This window comes from Schistocerca serialis, chromosome 9, assembly GCF_023864345.2.
Source record: "Schistocerca serialis cubense isolate TAMUIC-IGC-003099 chromosome 9, iqSchSeri2.2, whole genome shotgun sequence".
Lineage (NCBI taxonomy): Eukaryota > Metazoa > Arthropoda > Insecta > Orthoptera > Acrididae > Schistocerca > Schistocerca serialis.
Window position 1 is genome coordinate 40,792,345 of NC_064646.1, and position 24,239 is coordinate 40,816,583.

General features: G+C 39.6%; 1 protein-coding gene across 1 annotated transcript in view; it reads left to right on the forward strand.

Moving 5' to 3' along the window:
* Window positions 1–24,239, forward strand: part of LOC126418811 (T-related protein-like) — a 213,882-nt gene that overhangs the window by 175,343 nt on the left and 14,300 nt on the right. The window contains exons 2-6 of the mRNA XM_050085752.1: window positions 5,850–5,945; window positions 10,614–10,782; window positions 16,483–16,620; window positions 19,570–19,702; window positions 22,636–22,794. Of these exons, the coding sequence (XP_049941709.1) occupies window positions 5,850–5,945; window positions 10,614–10,782; window positions 16,483–16,620; window positions 19,570–19,702; window positions 22,636–22,794 (695 nt within the window). The remainder of the gene's footprint in view (window positions 1–5,849; window positions 5,946–10,613; window positions 10,783–16,482; window positions 16,621–19,569; window positions 19,703–22,635; window positions 22,795–24,239) is intronic.

Below are 24,239 nucleotides of genomic sequence, written 5' to 3' on the forward strand. Positions count from 1 at the left end.
TCGAACTCTTAAAGGAATCGGCGAAACGCCACGACTAATGACGATATTGGGCAAGGGGCACTACTTCAGCAGTGTGTGTATAATTTGAGAATTTTGGTCTGATGGGAGGCGCGCTAGGCTAGTCCGCACAGTTGCAATGACCACTGTGTCCGGATGGCGCAGTGGTCGGAGCATCTTCCTAGTAAGCAGGAGACATGGGTTCGAATCCCGCTTTTCAAGTCTCCCCATTTATATAAATCAGTGTCCACTAGCAGCTGAATGTCATTAATTCCTTTTGTCTTGACACTTATTTGTGTTTGTAGTGAACAGCCAATCTCAGCACCGGACGCCGGTCGCCTGCAAATCTCTAACGGGATCCCCTCCCTGTAGACAGCTACACCGCCTGCGAACGCCATACAACCTGTGGAACAGTATATACAGTTCTGTACAGTAAATGGCACAACTCCAGTGGTAAATATAGACTTTGAACAGAAGTATGTAGCTAAGGTAGAATTTTCGAAAATTTTAGGTGTGTCCATTGATGAGAGGTTAAATTGGAAGCAACACATTGATGGTCTGCTGAAACGTCTCAGTTCAGCTACGTATGCTATTAGGGTTATTGCAAATTTTGGTGATAAGAATCTCAGCAAATTAGCTTACTATACCTGCTTTCATTCACTGCTTTCGTATGGCATCATATTCTGGGGTAATTCATCGTTGAGTAGAAAAGTATCCATTGCTCAAAAACGTGAAATCAGAATAATTGCTGGAGCCCATCCACGGTCATCCTGCAGACATCTATTTAAGGATCTAGGGATCATCACAGTAACCTCACAGTATATACAGGGTGAGTCACCTAACGTTACCTCTGGATATATTTCGTAAACCACATCAAATACTGATGAACCGATTCCATGGACCGAACGTGAGGAGAGCGGCTACTGTAATTGTTTAATACAAACCATACAAAAATGCACGGAAGTATGTTTTTTAACACAAACCTACGTTTTTTTTTAATGGAACCACGTTAGTTTTGTTAGCACATCTGAACATATAAACAAGTACGTAATCAGTGCCGTTTGTTGCATTGTAAAATGTTAATTACATCCGGAGATATTGTAACCTAAAATTGACGCTTGAAACCTCCGAAGTTCAGTTGCATGTTGTAACAAACACGGGCCACGGTCGGCGAGCAGCATCTGCAGGGACATGTTTACGATGACGACCGTGTTTACGAGTGTGGCTGTAGTGCACTGTTGTGGTTTGGTCTAGCTGTCGCAGTGTCCGCATGTAGCGCTTGCTGCTATTGTTATTCTGCATTCGTCTCCGCACGCAGACCAACTGTAGTACACCGTGTTACCAGACGTCTGTGATAGTGTAGTGTTGTAAGAACTGTGACCATGGTGTATTCTAACTCTGAAAAGGCGGAGATGATACTCATCTATGGCGAGTGTCGACGAAATGCAGCTGAAGCCTGCAGGTTGTATGCAGAACGGTACCCGGACAGAGAGCATCCAACGTGCCGCACATTGCAAAACATCTACCGCCAACTGTATGCAACAGGTATGGTCGTAGCACGCAAACGGGTCCGTAACAGGCCCGTCACAGGAGAAGCGGGTGCAGTTGGTGTGTTAGCTGCTGTTGCCATGAACCCACACATGAGTACACGGGACATTGCGAGAGCCGGTGGACTGAGTCAAAGTAGTGTCATGCGCATACTGCATCGTCACCGCTTTCACCCGTTTCATGTGTCGCTACATCAGCTATTACATGGTGATGACTTTAATCATCGAGTGCAATTCTGTCAATGGGCATTAACAGAGAATGCGTTGCAGTTCTACCTGTTTACCGATGAATCGGATTTCACAAACCTCGGGGCAGTGAATCTACGGAACATGCATTACTGATCCGTGGACAATCCTCGCTGGCTCAGACAGGTAGAGCGACAGCGACCGTGGACTGTAAATGTATGGTGCGGAATCATTGGCGACCACCTCAATGGTCCTCACTTCATTGCAGGGGCCCAAACAGCTGCAACATACATCGCGTTTCTACAGAATGATCTGCCAACGTTGCTCGAAGATGTCCCACTGGAAACGCGTCGACGTATGTGCTATCAGCATGATGGTGCACCTGCACATTCCGTAATTAACACTAGGCTGACCCTTGACAGGATGTTCGACGGGCGTTTCATAGGACGTGGAAGACGCATAAATTGGACAGCCCGTTCTCCTGATCTTACACCTCTGGACTTCTTTCTGTGTGGTACGTTAACGGAGAATTTGTACCGTGATGTGCCTACAACCCCAGAGGATATGAAACAACGTATTGTGGCAGCCTGCGGCGACATTACACCATATCTACTGCGGCGTGTACGACATTCATTACGCCAGAGATTGAAATTGTGTGCAGCAAATGATGGCCACCACATTGAACATCTATTGGCCTGACATTTCGGGACACACCTATTCCACTCCGTAATTGAAAACGGAAACCACGTGTGTACGTGTACCTCGGTAATGTACATGTGCGTCCTACGTAATTCGGTGCTCTCCGATACACACGATCGAGCAGGAGTGGTACTCAAGCGTCAACTTTAGGTTACAATATCTCCGAATGTAATTAACATTTTACAATGCAACAAACGGCACTGATTACGTATTTGTTTATATATTCAGATGTGCTAACAAAACTAACGGGGTTTCATTTAAAAAAATGTAGGTTTGTGTTAAAAAACATACTTCCGTGCATTTTTTTATGGTTTGTATTAACCAATTACACTAGCCCCTCTCCTCACGTTCGGTCTGTGGAATCGATTTGTCAGTATTTGATGTGGTTTACGAAATATATCCAGCGGTAATGTTAGGTGACTCACCCTGTATATTCACTTATGAAATTTTTTGTTAATAATCCAACCCAGTTCAAAAGTAATAGCAGTGTGTATAGCTATAACACCAGGAGAAAGGTTGATCTTCACTATACAGGGTTAAATCTGACTTTGGCACAGAAAGGGGTAAATTATGCTGCCACAAAAGTCTTTGGTCACCTACCAAACAGCATCAAAAGCCTGACAGATAGCCAACTAACATTTAAAAATAAATTAAAAGAATTTCTAGATGACAACTCCTTCGACTCATTGGCTGAATTTTTAGTTATAAATTAAGGGCAAAAAAAAAAAAAATTAAACATTAGTGTCATGCAATGTTTTGTGTAATGTAATATCTTGTACAGACATCTTTTATTAAACAGACACGTTCCACATCATTACGAAGTGTCGTATTGATGATCTATGGAACAAGTATTAATCTAATCTAAACAGGCGTCAAGTTATCCGCCAGCTGTTCTTCTGTCCCTACACGCATACACAAAATGTGGTAACTAGCGCCCCTTTGCCTTTACCCTCAGGTTTGGAAGCCGCTTCCTTTGCTTGTGATGTTTTCCAATCGAGAATGACTTTTGAAGTGAAATAAATCAGAAATTGTTTATTCTCCGACTGTGGTTTTTTTTTTTTCCTTTTTTCTCTCGACATTGAAGTGGCAAAACAGCCATTCGACAAATATTGCCTCACTATGTCTTCTCAGCTCATATTTATTCTTAAGTGCTACCATTTGATGACCGTGCCAGTCTAATTTTCTTTTTTTCTACACACTGTTCTACAGCCTTAGACCAGCGTTGTCTGTAAGAGCATGTATACATCGTTTGTGAAGGCTCTCGTCTTACGCCTGTGGTCACGTTTTGACTTTAGGAATTACGCCCTCATCATCTTCAAAGTGCATCCTGTGTACACAATCTTCAAGTGTCCCAAACAGATGGAAGCCCGAGGTGCCAGGTCTGGGCTGTTGGGTGGATGAGGCAGTGATGCCCAACCCAATTTAGCAAAGTGTTCCAGGATTCTGAGACTTATGTGTGGGTGTGCATTGTCATGAGCCACGTTTCTTCTGGATTCTTGTCACACTGAACACCTCAGAAATGGATCCTGAGTGTGTCACAATCGTTATATATGACTCTCAATTAATGGTTGTAGATCGGTAATAACACACTTTTGCAGTCGAATTAACATTTATTTAGACACTGAACAAGGCGAATACAATATGGCTGCACGAACACAGCGTGCAGAGTGTCCTAGCCAGAAGTAGAGTCAAAGGTCATCAGGTCCAAAGACATGGCGCTTCACGCCAGAGGCACCACAACTCTTTTAGCACACATTCACGAGAATGACACAATCACTATCCCAAAAAACTGTCATCATGAGCTGCCTCCAATTTTTTCGTTTCTGGTGATTGCCTTTTCGTTTCCAGCTCTGAGTGATGCACCCAGGTTTCGTCACCTGTAACAAAATGACAGAGAAGTTTCTCCATTGTCCTCAAACTGCTCCAACATCCAGATGAAATGGTGTTCTTTAAATCTTGTGGTCTGTAGTGAGCATTCTTTGAACCCATTTTGAATACATATTTCAATCCCCAGAAGTCTCAATTGTTGCACACACACACACACACACACACACACACACACACACCTTACACCCAATTGTTGAATTGTGATTTATGAGTCTATTGTTGAATTATGATGCACCAATCTGCATGAATAATGGCATCTGCGTAATTCACCATATTGAGAGCAATGGCAGGTGTAATACACTGGTACAGGGCAGCAGGAGCTGAACCACTATGAACTACGTCACTCGCTACCACTTTGAATACCAGACACAAAAACTTTTAGCTCACACAGTTAAATGAAAACTTTTTATTCAACTCAGTATTTGTTTATAGTGCAAATGATGAATACACAAATATTCTCATCTCCTTCACATTTACTTAGTACTCTGACATGGGCATTTGCAGAGAGGTTGGGGGGGGGGGGGGGGGGGACCAGCTTGCGAAAATTAACATATAAATGAGTTGATCAGTTTTGAAATGTGTCATGCTACAAGACATGTAAAGCTAAAGCTACAGTTGGCTGAATGAGAGGTTTAGTGAAATCACTTCTAGATGTGAGTGAGGATTGTGTAATGACTGGAAAACTTTGTACTCCAGACTCCAGAAGGAGCAGTGGGGGCCAAACAAGTGCCTCCTCTTGCCCTCCTCCCCCATTTTGTGGATGTCTATGAACTCTAACTACTTTTCTAACTGCTTACAGTTCAATAACACCCAACTATAACTGGCTTGCATTCGATTACCATACATTTTAGCACCTGTTGCAGTTCAGTAATTCACCTCGACAATGTTCTTCTTAATACAGATTTCATACCACTTAACAAGCACTTGTTTAATATATACATGACATGTAAAGCTCCGGAAGGATGTAAAGGATTTAGGAGTAAACTCACCGAATAGCAGAGGCATTGAGTCATCAGTAGGCATACAAACAAGACTGAAAACTTCACTGGCTTTTGGACAAATCTGTTTTCAGCCTAGAGTTCACACAAAGATGGTACAATGCTGCTTTACAGTGTGTGTGTATGTGTGTGTGTGTGTGTGTGTGTGTGTGTGTGTGTGTGTGTGTGTGTGTGTGTGTGTGCGTGTGTGTGAGATAGACATGTTCAGTCCCACAGTAGGGAGATCATGTTGATATTTTGTCTGTACAGTTTATGAGAATCATTTCAATCACCGTATACTGAATCGCCTAACGATTCAGGGAGAGCCATCCCATAGCCAAAATCTCTGTACTACAGATACTATAAAGGAGAAACATTCACTTCCATCTAAGTGCATTTATATTTCCGTGGTTTATATAGTAAGTGATATTTGCAGTGCACTGGAATCAAGCATTATAATTAGCTTTTTTAAAAAATTACATTTGAGTCATGATTTGAGTAAGCTAGCAACAAAATAACCATCACCAGTGAACAGAAATTTTTGGATTTTTTCCAGGAGGATGTTCCCTGTGGTGAAGGTAACTGCTTCTGGTCTAGATCCTGCAGCCATGTACACGGTACTGCTAGAATTTGTGCAGATAGATCCCCACAGGTAAGAAATAACAGACATTCATCAGGATATTCACATTGTTTCCACATTTTACCTTCTCAGTACAGTTGCTGTACATTGATCATTAGAACCTGACTGTCATCTCATCTTTGGCTCAGACATTCTGCATGTTATATTGCATGTAGATTTATGCAATTAATAATTTGACAGTGTCAAGTAATCATCAGAAAAGACTAGAATAAATTACACAAACTAATTAAAGATTTATATTTATGGCTAATAAAAAATTATCAATGATAAAAAATCAATGGAAGCATTTTATAAAGTATTATTTAACTATAAGGTAATCTGTGACCTTGATACAGTCATCTTGCTATTCTCAAAGTCCATTGTTTGTTGATTTTGATTCCTGAGGGTCATTTGATATGTGAATTGACAAGTGACCATATCCATATTTACTGATGCCTAAAGAATGCTAAAATATTGCTCCCGCTATGTGATTAGGCGTTTTAATGTAATGCACAAAACGTATCACAAACCCAAGTCTCTGAAATTCCCTTATTGCTGCAGCTGTGGGTGCTGATAATATACACTGATTTACCATAATTATCAATCTGATGTTTTATTAAGACACATGATAATGCGGTTCAGAACATAGGAAACACTTGGCTTCAGTGGCACCAACATTTACACTATAGTGGTAATGGCACCAAAATACTTGTCATCAATCCACACCCCCTGGTCCTCATTCTGGTGCTTATTGTAGTCAGTTGATCCTAAATTCCTGATGATCCCCTGCAGAAGAATGCTCATTTCACGGCTTGCGCAGCAAATCCTGTCACCATTTGGAAACAGACAGTGCTATATACTCTGATAAAACGTGATTTTGATAGAGTCAAAACAGTGATACACATAAAATTGACACCTTCCTTCCTCAAGGTCACAGAAGCGGTGACTCAGGAATGGAAGGACTCATGGGAAGAGTGAAGACTGGATGAAAGCTTGTTGCCATCTCCATTAAACTTGGTTGATTTTTAATCACAGTGAATCAATAAGTGTCTGCACTTATCAGCTTTAAGCTGCCAATAAGACTTAGAATGTTTGCATCCGTTGGATGACATTGTTCTCTTCAGTTGCACCAGGTTTCAGCATTGTCACACTGAGTCACTCTCCATTTTCACCCATGAATAACAGTATTCTACAATCCATTTTTTGTGGTCTGAACATGTGCCATATGCTGAACTCTGTAGACGACTTTCAGCTCAGAACAGGGATAATTGTTCACTATATGAAGTGTTTACCAGTGGATTGAACAGTTCCAAAGTCACCAAAGAAGTGTGAAGGACATTCACCCACATCCATTGCTGATGCCAACATTGCACAAGCCCAAGACCTGAGTCTGAAAAACCGAGAAGTGATTACTGATAAAATGGCAAACTAAGTGTACACTAATCATCATTCTACATATGACATCATCCATAACAGGCTCAATTTTTTAAAGTCTGTGCATGACTCCCAGAACAACTCAATGAAGAGCACAAGCACAGCTGTGTGAGGGTCCATCAGCAACTACTGGACCACTGAAATGTTTTGGAAATGAATCATCAGTGAAAATTAAACATTAGTTCATCACTTTGAACCAGGGGCCAGAGGCCAAAGTATGTAATGGAAATGTATCACATTGTGACTTTATCATGTTTACTGGTGCTTCTGTGCTCCAATGTACTTAAGACCGTGTGTAACACTGCCTTCTCTTTGGCTGGTTGAATGTACAGTATGTTAACACTGGATTGACAGTTAGTTACAACAGGCCCTATTGGTCAGTTCCAATTTGAATTCTTGCCTTGCTCAGTTACTTCTTTCCGAAGTGCAAGTGCTTCACTGAAAGAGCAAGGTTTCTGCTATCTTTAGCTATGTAATTATTTCCAACAGTGGCTTTGCTTTAGGTACTGTATGTTCTTCCATAAACTCACACAGTTATAATTCATAGCTACATTACAGTAACTCTTAATCTGGGCTTTCCTAAATCAACCAGTCTCTTTCATGTATTTACTACTTCTTTGACATTCTTGGAGTGGTCTTCTTGCATATTCTATGGCAGACCCTCAAAATCACTTTCAGCTGGTGGCAGCATGGAGTAGTGTGCTCAATCACCTAGTGGAGACGCCCACTCACTGCTTGCCTGCACCCACAGACTGTGCCTTAATGAGTTTGAAAAAAACAACAAGGTTTGTTGTCACACAACCTTCTTTTTCTTTTAGCATGACAATTTGCATCCATATAGTGCCATCCACACTGTTCAAACTGTTCAGAATATGCACGTATAGGTGTTGTATGATGCACAGTCATTATCTGAGGTCCTCAGATTTCCATTTATTTGATCCACTCAGACATGGTTTGAGAGGCCATTGATGTATCTTCAGTGAATAGTTGAAGAAAGTGATGCATACTTGGCTTGCTGCTCCACTGAAAAACTTTTTGTGAGGATATCAGAAAGCTTGTGCAGTTATGGAGCAAGTGCATTGAAAAGCACAGTGCTACGGTGAAAAAACATGTCACTGGAAATGTGCTACTGTTCTTGTAATAGAAATATGTTGTGCAGATACAATTTGGTTTATCTTTATCTAAGTTTGATTAGATGAGCAGTAATAGAAGCAGACTGTGGTCCATCAAGTTATCCACTTACTTTTACACATGTGTTCTGTAGTCATTGCATTACACTAAATATGAACAACATATAACATCACAAATATGTTCATCACTGCAGGTCTACCTCATCAGAAACTTGTAATTAGTTCATATGCTACTATCTGATGCTGGCTACACATAGTAACTCTGGTGGAACAATTCTGTGTCATTTCTTACAACATTTGATTATAACTTATATACGCTTGCACACAGATCATTTACAAATGTATGACAGACCATGTACTTCTGCTCAAAAAGTATGTCGCGGTGTGGAAAATATCATGAAGAATAAATAATTCCCCATTTAGCATTTTCTGTGACTATGCCAGTACCATTAATTTGCAGATCATAACATTTTGATGTACTAAATATACTTTTGTGACATTTAATAGAATTATTTCTCCATAGCAGAAAATAGTATCTTAATTTAAGAGATTGCAACACAGGTACTGAATAAATAGACAACTGGAAACAAGTCACAGTTCTGAGTTTCCATTACAGAAAGAGGCATGTTATCCTTCTTCTCATTTATCATATGGTGACGATGTACTGTAATTTGCTAGGAGGGCATATTACAACAAACATTCATCCAAATTTGCCTATACAAATGGATTTTCTGTTAAGTCATGTGCTCTGTGAATTTCACATTGTTGTCATTCAAATCAACCAAATGTGATCAAAAGTATCCGGACACTACCAAAAACATACATTTTTCATATTAGGTGCATTGTGGTGCCACCTACTGCCACGTATTCTGTATCAGTGACCTCAGTAGTCATTAGACATTGTGAGAGAGCAGAATGGGGCACTCTGTGGAACTTACAGACGTCGAACATGGTCAGGTGATTGGATGACACTTGTGTCATACATCTGTACGTGAGATTTCCACACTCCTAAACATTCCTAGGTCCACTGTTTCTGATATGATAGTGAAGTGGAAACGTGAAGGGACACCTACAGCACAAAATCATACAGGCCGACCTCATCTGTTGACTAACAGAGACTGCCGACAGTTGAAGAGGGTCGTAGCGTGTAATAGGCAGACAATCGCACAGGAATTCCAAACTGCATCAGGATCCACTGCAAGTAATATGACAGTTAGGTGGGAGGTGATAAAACAGGTCGAGCAGCTGCTCATAAGCCACACATCACGCCGGTAAATGCCAAATGGCGCCTCACTTGGTGTAAGGAGTGTAAACATTGGGCATTTGAACATTAGAAAAACATTGTGTGGAGTGTGGCAATCTGATGGGGGAGTGTGGGTATGGCAAATGCCCAATGAACATCATCTGCCAGCGTGTGTAGTGCCAACAGTAAAATTTGGAGGCGGTGGTGTTATGGTGTGGTCGTGGTTTTCATGGAGAGGGTTTGCACCCCTTGTTTTTTTGCATGGCACTATCACAGCACAGGCCTAGATTGATGTTTTAAGCACCTTCTTGTTTCCCACTGTTGAAGAGCAATTTGGGACTGGCAATCACATCTTTCAACATAATAGAACACCTGTTCATAATGCATGGCTTGTGGCAGAGTGGTTACATGACAATAACATCCCTGTAATGGACTGGCCTGCACAGAGTCCTGACCTGAATCCTATAGAACACCTTTGGGATGTTTTGGAACACCAGCTCCGTGCCAGGCCTCACTGACTGACATCAATAGCTCTCCTCAGTGCAGTACTCCATGAAGAATGGGCTACCATTCCCCAAGAAACCTTCCAGCTCCTGACTGAACGTATGCCTGCGAGAGTGGAAGCTGTCACCAAGTCTAAGGGTGAGCCAACACCATACTGAATTCCAGCATTACCAATGGAGGGCATCAGGAACTTGAAAGTCATTTTCAGCCAGGTGTCCGGATACTTTTGATCACATAGTGTGTGTCAGGTACACTGTTAAAATCTAATTTCTGCAGATGCAAACTTTTAATATAAAAATTTGCTTACACATCACTGCAAGACTGATAACTACAGAAGGAAATTAAACCAGTGTTCATGAGTAAGTACTCACAGAGTCTCAACTGTTTCAGATGGAAGTATGTGAATGGTGAATGGGTACCAGGGGGGAAGGCAGAGGTGCCACCTCCAAATCCCATATACATTCACCCAGAATCACCCAACTTTGGTGCTCACTGGATGAAAGAGCCCATTTCATTTGCAAAGGTTAAGCTCACAAACAAGACAGATGGAAATGGACAGGTAAGGGATGGTTTGTGTGAAGTCATCTAGTAACACTGATGAGTTGCATGAGTAATTTTTTTTTTTCTTTTTTGATGGTAGAAATGTAATGAACTAATTCAAATATTCATAAATGACATTTCATTTCTTGCTGCTCTGCTCATTTCTTCGTGTAATTGGTTATCTTTCCCAATCATTATAGTGGCATATTTGTATTACAGTGATATATTTATTTGTATTACTGTTATTAACAATAAAATAAATATATCACTGTATTTGCATTTCTACTTCTGACATGATGTTAACCATTTATGTGGTTTTCTTATCGTTACTAGTATTCTTACTTAAAATGTTAGGATCTTACACATACTAGATATACAGGGTGAGTCACCTAACGTTACTGCTGGATATATTTCGTAAACCACATCAAATACTGACGAACCGATTCCACAGACCAAACGTGAGGAGAGGGGCTAGTGTAATTGTTTAATACAAACCATACAAAAATGCACGGAAGTATGTTTTTTAACACAAACCTACGTTTTTTTAAATGGAACCATGTTAGTTTTGTTAGCACATCTGAACATATAAACAAATACATAATCAGTGCCGTTTGTTGCATTGTAAAATGTTAATTACATCCAGAGATATTGTAACCTAAAGTTGACGCTTGAAACCTCCGACATTCAGTTGTGTGTTGTAACAAACACAGGCCACGGTTGGCGAGCAGCATCTGCAGGGACATGTTTACGATGATGTTTGGTCTAGCTGTCGCAGTGTCCGCATGTAGCGCTTGCTGCTATTGTTATTCTGCATTCGTCTCCGCATGCAGACCAACTGTAGTACACTGTGTTACCAGACGTCTGTGATAGTGTAGTGTTGTAGGACCTGTGACCATGGTGTATTCGAACTCTGAAAAGGCGGAGATGATACTCATCTATGGCGAGTGTCGACGAATTGCAGCTGAAGCCTGCAGTGTGTATGCAGAACGGTACCCGGACAGAGAGCATCCAACGTGCCGCACATTGCAAAACATCTACCGCCAACAGTATGCAACAGGTATGGTCGTAGCACGCAAACGGGTCCGTAACAGGCCCGTCACAGGAGAAGCGAGTGCAGTTGGTGTGTTAGCTGCTGTTGCCATGAACCCACACATGAGTACACGGGACATTGCGAGAGCCGGTGGACTGAGTCAAAGTAGTGTCATGCGCATACTGCATCGTCACCACTTTCACCCGTTTCATGTGTCGCTACATCAGCAATTACATGGTGATGACTTTAATCATCGAGTGCAATTCTGTCAGTGGGCATTAACAGAGAATGCGTTGCAGTTCTACCTGTTTACCGATGAAGCGGGTTTCACAAACCATGGGGCAGTGAATCTACGGAACATGCATTACTGGTCCGTGGACAATCCTCGCTGGCTCAGACAGGTAGAGCGACAGCGACCGTCGACCGTAAATGTATGGTGCGGAATCATTGGTGGCCACCTCATTGGTCGTCACTTCATTGCAGGGGCCCAAACAGCTGCAACATATATCGCGTTACTACAGAATGATCTGCCAACGTTGCTCGAAAATGTCCCACTGGAAATGCGTCAATGTATGTGGTATCAGCATGATGGTGCACCTGCACATTCCGCAATTAACACTAGGCTGACCCTTGACAGGATGTTCGATGGGCATTTCATAGGACGTGGAGGACGCATGAATTGGCCAGCCCATTCTCCTGCTCTTACACCTCTGGACTTCTTTCTGTGGGGTACGTTAAAGGAGAATGTGTACCGTGATGTGCCTACAACCCCAGAGGATATGAGACAACGTATTGTGGCAGCCTGCGGCGACATTACACCAGATGTACTGCAGCGTGTACGACATTCATTACACCAGAGATTGCAATTGTGTGCAGCAAATGATGGCCACCACATTGAACATCTATTGGCCTGACATGTCGGGACACACTCTATTCCACTCCGTAATTGAAAACGGAAACCACATGTGTACGTGTACCTCACCCCTCATGGTAATGTACATCTGCCACAGTGAAAAAGACCAATAAAAAGGTGTTAGCATGTGGACGTAATGTGCTGTTCCAGTCTCTTCTGTACCTAAGGTCCATCACCATTCCCTTTGGATCCCTACGTAATTCGGTGCTCTCCGATACACATAATCGAACAGCGGAGGAGTGGTACTCAAGCGTCAACTTTAGGTTACAATATCTCCGGATGTAATTAACATTTTACAATGCAACAAACGGCACTGATTACATATTTGTTTATATGTTCAGATATGCTAACAAAACTAATGGGGTTCCATTTAAAAAAACATAGGTTTGTGTTAAAAAACATACTTCCGTGCATTTTTTATGGTCTGTATTAACCAATTACACTAGCCCCTCTCCTCACATTCGGTCTGTGGTATCGATTCGTCAGTATTTGATGTGGTTTACGAAAATATATCCAGCGGTAATGTTAGGTGACTCACCCTGTACAGCGATTATGTAACCTTACTGTATTTGGAAATTGCAACTGGAGTTTATTATTGTTTAGCTTAACTGTCTCATCATGAATATGTCCATCTTCATCCTTACTGTAGATACTAAAGTTTCCTAAAATTACCCACTCTTTCCATTCTTACTAAATGTTGTGAGCTACCATATTAAAAAAAAATCTATGTACCACTACCAAGATTGTATGACACTGTCTCGAAATCCATTTAAAACTATTTAGTGATTTCTCTTAATCATTTTTGACATTGAAATTTTGGATATTTTTGTGATCTGCCATAAACTCTTTTCTCTATCACATACTGGCAGTGGTGATAAGGATGAACTTATCACCTAATCATGTAAGAAACTACATTACAGTGATGTGGAAGGTAATCCATGTGTGGTAAGATGAATGAGTGAAAAATATAGAGTTACAGAATGTTGCAAAGCAGTAGTCCCATATGAACAATGTTCTGTTCACATGTTTTACACTGTTAAATAATCTGTTCAGTATGTGGCAAGCATATTAGATGGAAAGGGGGAAGGGCAACTGGACTGAACCACCCTCGACCTGTCAAAGGTAGTTAACTGAGTTCATCATGGATTCTTGGTGCAGAAATCACATGATGTTGAAACTGAGCAAAGAGAGGTGCTTCTGGTAGAGACAGTTCTGCAATGTAGATCCCAGAGCACAAGGATAGGTAAATAAATCTCAGAGAAAATTGAAATATTCAGGAATACCAGAGGAAATGCCGATTATTGTTTACAATACACATAACTGACAAAGGTACTGGTGACCATTCTGATATCACTGTAGACAGTTTCCAAACAACATCACAGTTTACAGCAGAATAAGATGATTGTGCAGGTAACAGACTATTGGTTGGTTTCTGCTACAGGAAATACGGGGAAGTACGAGTATAGTTTATGGAGGGGAAAACTCACTGAGTCACCTAATTTCAAGTATTTATATGTAAAATTTGATTGCAATATATACGAGATCTCCATGTGATAATTTGTAGATGAGTAACATACATTGGTCAGCCAGAACATTATGACCACTAACTTGCTACAGATATAAATCCAGCCAGATGGCAGCAGTGTCACCTGGTGAGGAACAGCTGCTAGTCAGACACATGTGTGGTGCATACAGTATTCAGTACCAGTATCAGTGAGCATGATGTCAGCATGTAAAATGAGGAGGACACACAGTCTATCTGAGCCTGACCGAGGGCAGACTATGATGGACTGGAGGCTCAGCATGAGCATTTCAGAAGCTGCATGACTTGTCAGACTTCTAAGGAGTGCTGTGGTGAGTGTCTTCAACATGTGGCAAGACCAAGCTGGAACAACATCCAGATGTTGTGGGGTTGGGCGACCATCCCTCATTACAGATGTCTGGCGTTGTAGGCTGGGCATACTGGTAAAACAGGATAGTTGGTGTAATGTGGCAGAACTAACATCAGACTTTGATTCTGGGTAGATATGTATGTGTGTGAAAACAGTGCAACGAACACTCCTAATGACGGGGCTCTACATCCAAGACCCGATGCATGTGCCAATGTTAACACCACAACATCAGAAACAATGACTGAAATGGGCATGTGACCACTGACACAGGATGTTATCGCAGTGACAGAGTGTTGGACAGTCTGATAAATCCTGATAACTTCTTCAGCATGCCAATGAGAGGGCGTGAATCTGTCGTCTTCCAGGGGAAAACCTGCTGGACACCTGTACTGCGGGATGGAGACAGGCTGATGGCCTCTCCATTATGCTCTTCAGAACATTCGTGTCAGCATCCATGGATGTAGTGGAGCTCATGCAAGGCACCATGATGGCTAAGGAGTATCATACACTGGCTACAGGTCATATATACCCCCTCATGACAATCATGTTTCCCCATGGCAGTGGCATTCTTCAACAAGATAATGCACCATGTCACAAGGCCAGTAGTGTGATGGAGTGGTTCGAGGAGCACAGTGGAGAGTTCCAATTGACATGCTGACCCCCAAGCTCACCATGTCTGACCCTGATCGAATACAACTAGAATGTTACTGAATATTGCATAAGTGCTCATTTGCGCCGCCCCCCCCCCCCCCCCAACCCTGCCCACCCCTATCTCAGAATTTATGGGAATTAGTTGACTTGTGTGTGCAGATGTGGCGCCAGCTCCCTCCAGTGACCTATCAAGGCCTCATTGCTTCCACGCCAAGACGCGTTGCCACTGTTATCCATGCCAAAGGTGGGCATACCAGCTATTCGGTAGGTGGTAATAATGTTCTGCCTGATCAGTGTATACATTATGTCTATAGGTTTCAATTCAAGGCCTGATATTAAAAATAATTTTTAATGGGGCAGATTCTTGTTCATAGGCAGAGGGGGAAGCAAGCAGAAGATATTACCAAGAGAGGTCTTAAACCCAGGCTCAAACCAACATACAGTGCACAACTGCATAGGAGTATTAGCCATGTGCTTAGAAATGTAAATTGCCACATTTATCTCCAGTACAAATTCATGTAGTAGTAGTAGTAGTAGTAGTAGTAGTAGAAGTAGTAATATAATTTTCAATGCTACCTCCACCCATTGTTGCAACAGATGAAGGGATGTTCCCAGTTACGTGTCTCAAGCATGACTTGATTCCATCACGCTCAGTTGGACATAGGTCTGGTTATAATGCTAGGCAGGGTGGCTGATGAACATCTACTAAGGGAAATGTGTGTTATCTTGGAGGAAGCTACAGAAAGGGTGTGAGATGGATAGATGTATCCAGCACTGTACCAAAGCTACAAGTGTTCGTCAAATGCAGGCTATGTATTTTCATACAATGGTGCCCGGAGTTGGTCACATACATCAGTGCTCGATACATACTGGTAGTTACCAGTCTTCTGGCCAACTCTGCACTTGTATTACTGTCATCAATGCTTGTGCATGTGTGGTATTTCTACTTTACAGCTACTTTTTTTTTTCAGGCATTTTGTGTGTTTCACAAGTCTTCAGCACCAAAAAAAGTTTAAATATGACAATTCAGTATTTTACAATGCTGTCAGAAACATGTAGCTTTTCACTTGACTGTATCATGCTAGCTAAATAATGTTTTATTAACTAAATAGTTGTTATGGGAATAAAGCTTATGATTTTTAAGTTCACTAAACTACTATCATTATACATAATAAACACTGTAAATAAAAATATACTGCTACACTTAATTGTTTTGTTGCATTTACTTTGTAGCAGATAATGTTGAACTCTCTCCACAAATATGAGCCTAGAGTTCACCTAGTAAAGGTCGGATCAGAGCAACGCAGGGTTCTTACATACCCTTTCCCAGAGACACAATTCATTGCTGTTACTGCTTACCAAAATGAAGAGGTGAGTGTGAAGGAATTAGTATATTTTTGGCATAACTACTTCATTTATTTTTGTTTTGTATAGAGACCATTTTTCTGTATTTGAAGTATTTCTGCAGAGAGTATGATAGCATTTTATGTGCCTAAATAGTTTCAAATATTGTGTAACCTTTTTGTGACATGTATTTGAAACAGGCCAGGAGTTCTATCAAGTATTTCCTACAGATCCCTTTTTCCCTACTATCTACATCTACATATATACTCCACTAGCCACCAAGTGGTGCACAATTCGCACCAAAGTCATATTTCACCCCCTCTGGTCCACTCGCGGATTGCGCAAGGGAAAAATGACTGTCTGAATGCCTCACTACAAGCTCTAATTTCCCTTACCTTTGAATGGTGATCATTGTGTGATTTGATAGTTGGTGGTAGTAATATAAGCTCTACATCCTCAGTGAAGATCGGATTTCAGAATTTAATGAGCAGCCCCTTCCATTTAGTGTGCCATCTACCTGCAAGTGTGTTCCACTTCAAACTTTCTATGAGATTTCTAATGCTCTTGCAATGGCTAAATGTACCAGTCACAAATCTTGCCGCTCTTTTCTTTGGACCTTCTCAATCTCTTGAATCAGACCCAAATGGTAAGGTTCCAATACAGACGAACAGTACTATAAGACTGGACGAACTAACGTATTGTAAGGTATTTGCTTTGTTGAAGGACTGCATCGCTTCAGGATTCTACCAATAAACCACAATCTAGAGTTTGCCTTACCCGTTACTTGCATAATCTGATTATTCCATTTAAGTTCATTTCGAATAGTCACACCCAGATACTTGACGGATGTTACCGCTTCCAAAGACAGGGCATTTATTTTGTACTCATACATTAATGGGGATTTTCATCTTGTTATACACAGTAGGACTTACTAATATTGAGAGATAACTGCCAGTCATCACACCATGCATTTATTTTCTGCAAGTCCTCATTGATTTGTTCACAACTTTGGAGTGATACTACTTTCCTGTAGATGACAGCATCATCAGCAAACAGTCTAATGCCACTGTCAATACCATCAACCAGAACGTTTATGTAAATCATAAAAAGCAGCAGACCTATTACACTGCCCTGGGGCACACCTGAAGTTACACTTGTTTCTATCCTTCGTGTCTAAGGAAATGCAAAGTATGACACTGTAATATTTGTGTGTAAGGAGTGTTAATATATACTGCTATATTTTTTGTTATCACCAAAGTATGAACCATATTTTTAAGAAAACTAAAGAAGTTTTATCTGTAAAAGTTAAAAAACTTGCCTGAGAAGTCACAGCTTGCCTTTGCTTTATGCATATCAACTCTGTAAGATCAACACTCATCTACATGATTCTAATTGAATAGGGTGTCATTTTGTTGTTATACATAAATACTTGAAACAATATATTGAAAAACTGTTAGATTGAGCATGCAAAAATTTTACCCTATCCTCTTTTCTTCTCCTCTCTTCTACACAGACTTCACAGAAAAAGAAAAAAAATGTAGCATTAAATATTGTATTGATACCATGTCATCAGTATTTTCCAGAGTTCACTGGAATGATGTAACATGAACCATGAGCAAAATGGCATCACATCACAGTTAGGTACACTAGTGGTAAGGTGCAGAGTGATCACATCGGCTGAATGCTGATAGGAGTTTGGATAAAGACATGGCCGGCTTTTCCATGATCTTGTGTGACAACTGCTGCTCCATCTCCATCAGATGGAATACTAAATCAGTAAAAAAGAATTAATTGTTGTGCAGACTGACAACAGTTTCAGCAGCAATGTTTCCCACTCACAACAATTTATTTCATTTCTCTCTTCATGTTTTCTGCATAAGTAGGACAGAGTTTTGCACTATCAGTGCCACATCATTGAAGTAGGCTTAAATTTCATGTACAAGTTTTCAACTACAGACTACATAATTTAAACAACTTTTATGTGTAGTGAACTTCATACTATTCGCTACCTTTTTATTTTATTTCTCATCATAGTAATACGTGATGTTATCAGGAAATGGAGGAAGTGATCTCAAGTATTTTCAAAAAAATTTTCATACTAAATATTTTAATTGTCTAGATTGCACCCAATATACAACATTAAATTTGGTAACTTGTTTTGGTTGTTCACACAACCACCCCCAATAATAGAAAATATCAATCATGGTACAGATATGTCACTATATACTGTAAGTTTGCACCACTTCACCTGCATATCTTAGTAGATTCTTGTATAAGACACAACTTCAATAAAGTGCTGGCTATACCGACAAGATACAAAAGAGTAATTCTACAGTGTGATTATTAAAATTGGGCTTGAGTATAAATTTTTTATAATTCATTGTTACAAAATGTAATGTGTAAAAATAGTAAGATAAAATGTGCAAGTATGGTAAAAAGATCAAACTTGTTTGTGACCTGTTAAAATCCTTATGGAAGCAGGATCAATTTCAATAAACATTTTTTAGAATCACTCTTTTTTATTTTGTTAATATAGCCAGCCTCTATTGAAGTTTTCTCTTATATGAGAATGTACAAAGATATACAGACAATTCAGTCTAACCTTACTGTATGTGTTGACACAATTTCTTAACCATGATTGCGATTTTCGTTTCTGCTCATTCTTCCAGCTGTGAGGATATTTATGTGAACAACCAAATCTAGATATCAAATTTAATTTTGTGTATTGTTTGTGATATAGACAGTTAAAAAATTTTGTAAAAGCTTTTTAAAAAATTTATGAAAATATGGCACCATACTCTATTATCAGAGACATTGCATAAAATCTTTGGCTTTCAATGTTTTTGAGAGTCTTAGTTCCGTGTTATTCTTTCTTGTTATTAACTGATAACTTGATTTACCACACTCTCATTAAAATCAAGAGTGATAGACATATTTCTGTACATTGTACTGTATTTTTTTAAATTATTATTTCAGGTAACATCATTAAAAATAAAGTATAATCCCTTTGCTAAAGCATTTCTGGATGCAAAGGAACGACCTGATAACATTTATCAAAGAGAATTCATGCAAGGATATCCTCAAACTCAGCAGACGCAGTACCCTCAATGTAAGTTTTCTTTAATTTATAATGACTTAATTTTGCATGTGTGAACTCTATTGCTGACATTAATGTTGACAAATAGAAAAAAAAATTAAATATATTTTCAAAAGATAGCTTCCATTTTCTCACAAAGTACAATGAATGAAAGAAATTGTTCATTTCAACTTTCCACATTTTCAATTGAGTTTAGTATATCCATTATTCTACAACACATCAAAACTAATTTGGAACAATCTATTTACACAGGCATCTGATTCTTTTCAGAATCTTGAAACAAATAGCTTTTAGATTTAATAAGGATAACAATAGAGAATGCCTACACAATTTCACCATTTCACAAACATCAATCAGCAGACAAGATGTCACAAAGTTATAAAATGAAATATTAGGTATCAGTGCAAAATCATGCAGTAAGGCAGCAAGTACCCTGATGAAAACAAATAAAAACTGATTCTTATTTGGTGAATGCAAAAACAATGGGGAGGAGGGGCAGGGGGATGAGGAGGCAGGATAGTGGGAGAAGCGCACAGGCAAACACACTGTCCTGCCATCTTTGCAGTCAGCCAACAGCTCTCAAGGTGTATTTTCTGAAAAATTAAAATTGTCAGCAGTAACATCCATTTAGAAAAAATGGAGATGAGTAAATAGTGCCCAATTAAGGGCCCTTCTCATAAATGCAAATCTTTCTCAAATATTTAATAACAGAAACAACCTTAAATATAAGTGAATCATGAACCCCACGATTTAGTTAGTTTTGTGTTCCATGGATCATTTTGCATGATAAACTTAAATTATGTGAAATGATTCATTTTACATTCACACCATAAATTACTCCTGCGCTGTAGTTCTCAGAAATAAAGAACAAAAAAGTATAGGTTTGGTAGTAAGAAAGTCCATCTCATTTTATTTTTGACAACTAATGCTGAAGTGTAATCCTTATAACCACAGGGGCAAAAATTTGAATTAGTAAACTCTTAAGTTCAAGTGTAAAGTACTATTATAAGGTATTCTTTCTTACTCTTATTCCTTCATTATCCCAAATAATCAATAGTTGACTATGCATTGAATAGATATGTACCCAGTGCAACAGGTCACAATGGAAGGGCCTCCATGGTATCAAGTCACTGTAAAGAAACTTCTAAACAAACAGAGGTTACTGAATAATAGATGTAAAACAAAGCATAGGGTTATAGATAGATGCTGAATGAAATGCATTTAGCTGTCAAGTGAGCAATGTTTGAAGCCTTCAATGACTACCATACCAGAATACTGTCAAATGACCTTTCACAAAACCCAAAGAGATTCTGGCCATATGTCAAGACTGTTAGTGGTACCATAGTTATCACTGTTATGAAACTGAAACTGAAGATAGCAAAGCAAAAGCAGGAATGATTAACTCTGTTCAGGTTCCTTTACAAAGGAAAACTCAGAAGCACTGCCCCAATTTAATTCTTGTACCACCGAGAAGATGAGTGAAATAGATATGATTGTTGGCAGCATTGAGAAACAGCTGAAATTATTAAAGCATCAGGGCCTGGAGGGATCCCTATCAGATTCAGTACTGAATTTGTGGCCATGTTATCCTCTCTTTTAACCATAATCTATCATAAATCCCTCAAACAAAAGATCTTATCCAGTAGGTGGAAGAAAGCATAGATCTCACCCATCTACAAGAAGGGTAGCAGAAGTGACCTACAAAACTACCATCCATATCCCTGACATCAGTTTGTTGTAGAATCTTATGATATATTTTGAGTGTAAATGTGATGAGATATTTTGAACAGAATGACCTCCTCTATGCCAACGAGCATGGATTCCTAAAACATTAATCATGTGAAACACAACTCGCACTTTTCTCACATTACATACCGAAAGCCTTGCAGCAAAGCAGTCAGGTAGATGCAGTATTTCTCAGTTTCCAAAAAGCATTTGGCTCTGTAACATATCTATGTTTATTATCAAAAGTATAATTGTATGGGGTATCACGTGAAATTTGTGACTGGATAAAGGATTTTTTGGTATGGAGGACGCAGCAAGATATCTTGGATGGAATATCACTGACAGATGTAGGAGCAACTGTGGATGTGCCCCAGGGAAGTGTGTTGGAAACCTTGCTGCTCTTATACATTAATGACCTTATAGACAATATTAATTGTGACCTTGGATTTTTGCAGATTATTCATTTATCTATGATGAAGTACTGACTTGAAACAAGCTGTACAGGTATTCTGTCAGATCTTAATAAGATTTAAAAGTGGTGCAAATATTGCAACTTGCTTTAAATATTCAGAAGTGTAAAATTGTGTGCTTCACAAAACAAAAAAAAGTGCAGTATCTTATGACTATAACATCAATGAGTTGCAATTGGAATCACTCAACTCATACACATACCTGGGTGTAACATTTTGTAGAGATATTAAATGTAATGTAATCAGTCTACAAAGGAGATTGTTTGCAAATCACTTGTGTGGCTCATACTAGAATATTGCCCAAGTGTTTGGAACCAATACCAAATAGGATTAACAAAGGATATTGAACATATACAGAGAAGGGCAACACAAATGATCATGGGTATGTTTAATCCATGGGAAATTGTTGAGACTCTTGAAGACAGAAGTAAACTATCCCGAGAAAGCCTACTGAGAAAGTCTCAAGAAGCTACTTTAATAAATGATGACTCTAGGAACATACTACAACCCCCCTACATGCTGCTCCCATAGGAACCATAAGGACAAAATGCAATTAATTACAGCATCCAAGGAGGCTTTTAACTGATCACCCACCCTACACTCCATACGTGAATAAAATGGGAAGAAACCCTAATAACTGGTACAATGGGATGTACCATCTGCCATGTACTTCACAGTGGTTTGCAGAGTATAAATGTAGAAGTGGATGTACACTTGAAATTTAAACAGTTTCCGCTTTTGGTATTGCAGACAGTTCCTGGTTGTTGCCGCAGCCAGTTTATTCTCCACTATCATCCCCATGTGACAGGCATCACGCGACATTGCGGAACCCGCGAACTTCTCCGTATCCAACAGTACAGCAACATCGCACCAACAAGCCCCTGTCATCCACACCTCCTCCCCCACATGGTGAGTATGCCTGTGAAGTAAACTGCCAAGTGAAATCTCAACATATTACAAATCCTAAAACCTTATTATGGAAAATATTTTGATTTGGACCAAAAAACAAACGTTACAATGAAACAATGGAAAATCCAGGAGGATGGACTAATGACTTATTGTGAAAAGGATAGTTGCTACTCACCATACAATGGAGATGCTGAGTTGCAGATAGGCACAACAAAAAGAGTGTTGAGCAAGTACGCTTTGGGCCAAAAAGGCCTTCATCACAATTACACAACATGCACATACACATAAATTCATGCAAATGCAACTCACGCACACATGATCACGGCCTCAGCAGCCAATGACTGTGATAAGATGTGTGAGTTTTGTTTGCATGTATGTGTTTGGGCATGTTGTCTAATTTCAATGAAGGCCTTTTTGGCCAAAAGCTTACTTATTTTGGCAGTCTTTTCGTTGTGGTGATCTGCAACTCAGTATCTCTACTATATGGTTTGTAGCAACTATTTCTTTCATAACATATTATTATGAAACACACATAAGTGAGATGTGATGTGGGGAAATGTTATATCAAAAATACAATGATATTTATGCCACAGTGACTGACACAGGGAAAATATGTGAACATATAAATACAAGCTCAGCTACAAGATACAAAAAATTAAAATCACAAAGACATTTACAACATAATATATGGTTAAAAGTGAAAAGGAAGACAAATCAGTGACAAAATCTTAATCATGGTGGTAAAGGTCATAGCAGAGCTGCCAAGAATCACATTCTTTACTTGGCTCAGACTAGAACAAAGCAAAGAACTTGTATGAAATGTATTCTAACGTAATAATGATCCACCAGAGCTGCCTCTTTATATTTTATTTGCCACTATCGGTTCTGAGTGGTAGCTTGTTCTCTAGCAGTACATAATAAGGTCTTAAACATTATATTTCAAATATGACCTCCTATTGTTTTGCCACATTTGTGCATTGTTGTTACAATACTGAAAATGTGTAAATGTGATTCTGGGCATAATTCCTGACAGACTTAAATATAGATAGAATTCTGACTCATATAGTGAGCAGAATTATTTAACTTTCTCTCAATGTAACTTTCATAAAGACTTTTCCACAGAGAAAACAATAATACAAGATCTCACAAATGAAATGCTAGCAGAACTAAATAAGAAAAAAGTTATCATGGTGGTGGCATGCCTTTGCGTGTGAATCACAAAATTATACTTGGCAAACTAAAATGTTGATGCACTTATAGCGTCCCTCTTGTTTGAATGGAGTCTTACCTTTGACAGAGAAAGCAAAGGGTGTCATTAGCAGACTGTGTCACTGGCTTGGAACTAACTTCAGAATGGGCGAATATAGCATGTGAAGTGCCACAAGGTTAAGTACTTGGCCCACTCATTTCCAGCATGCATAAATGATATCTCAGTGACTTTAAAA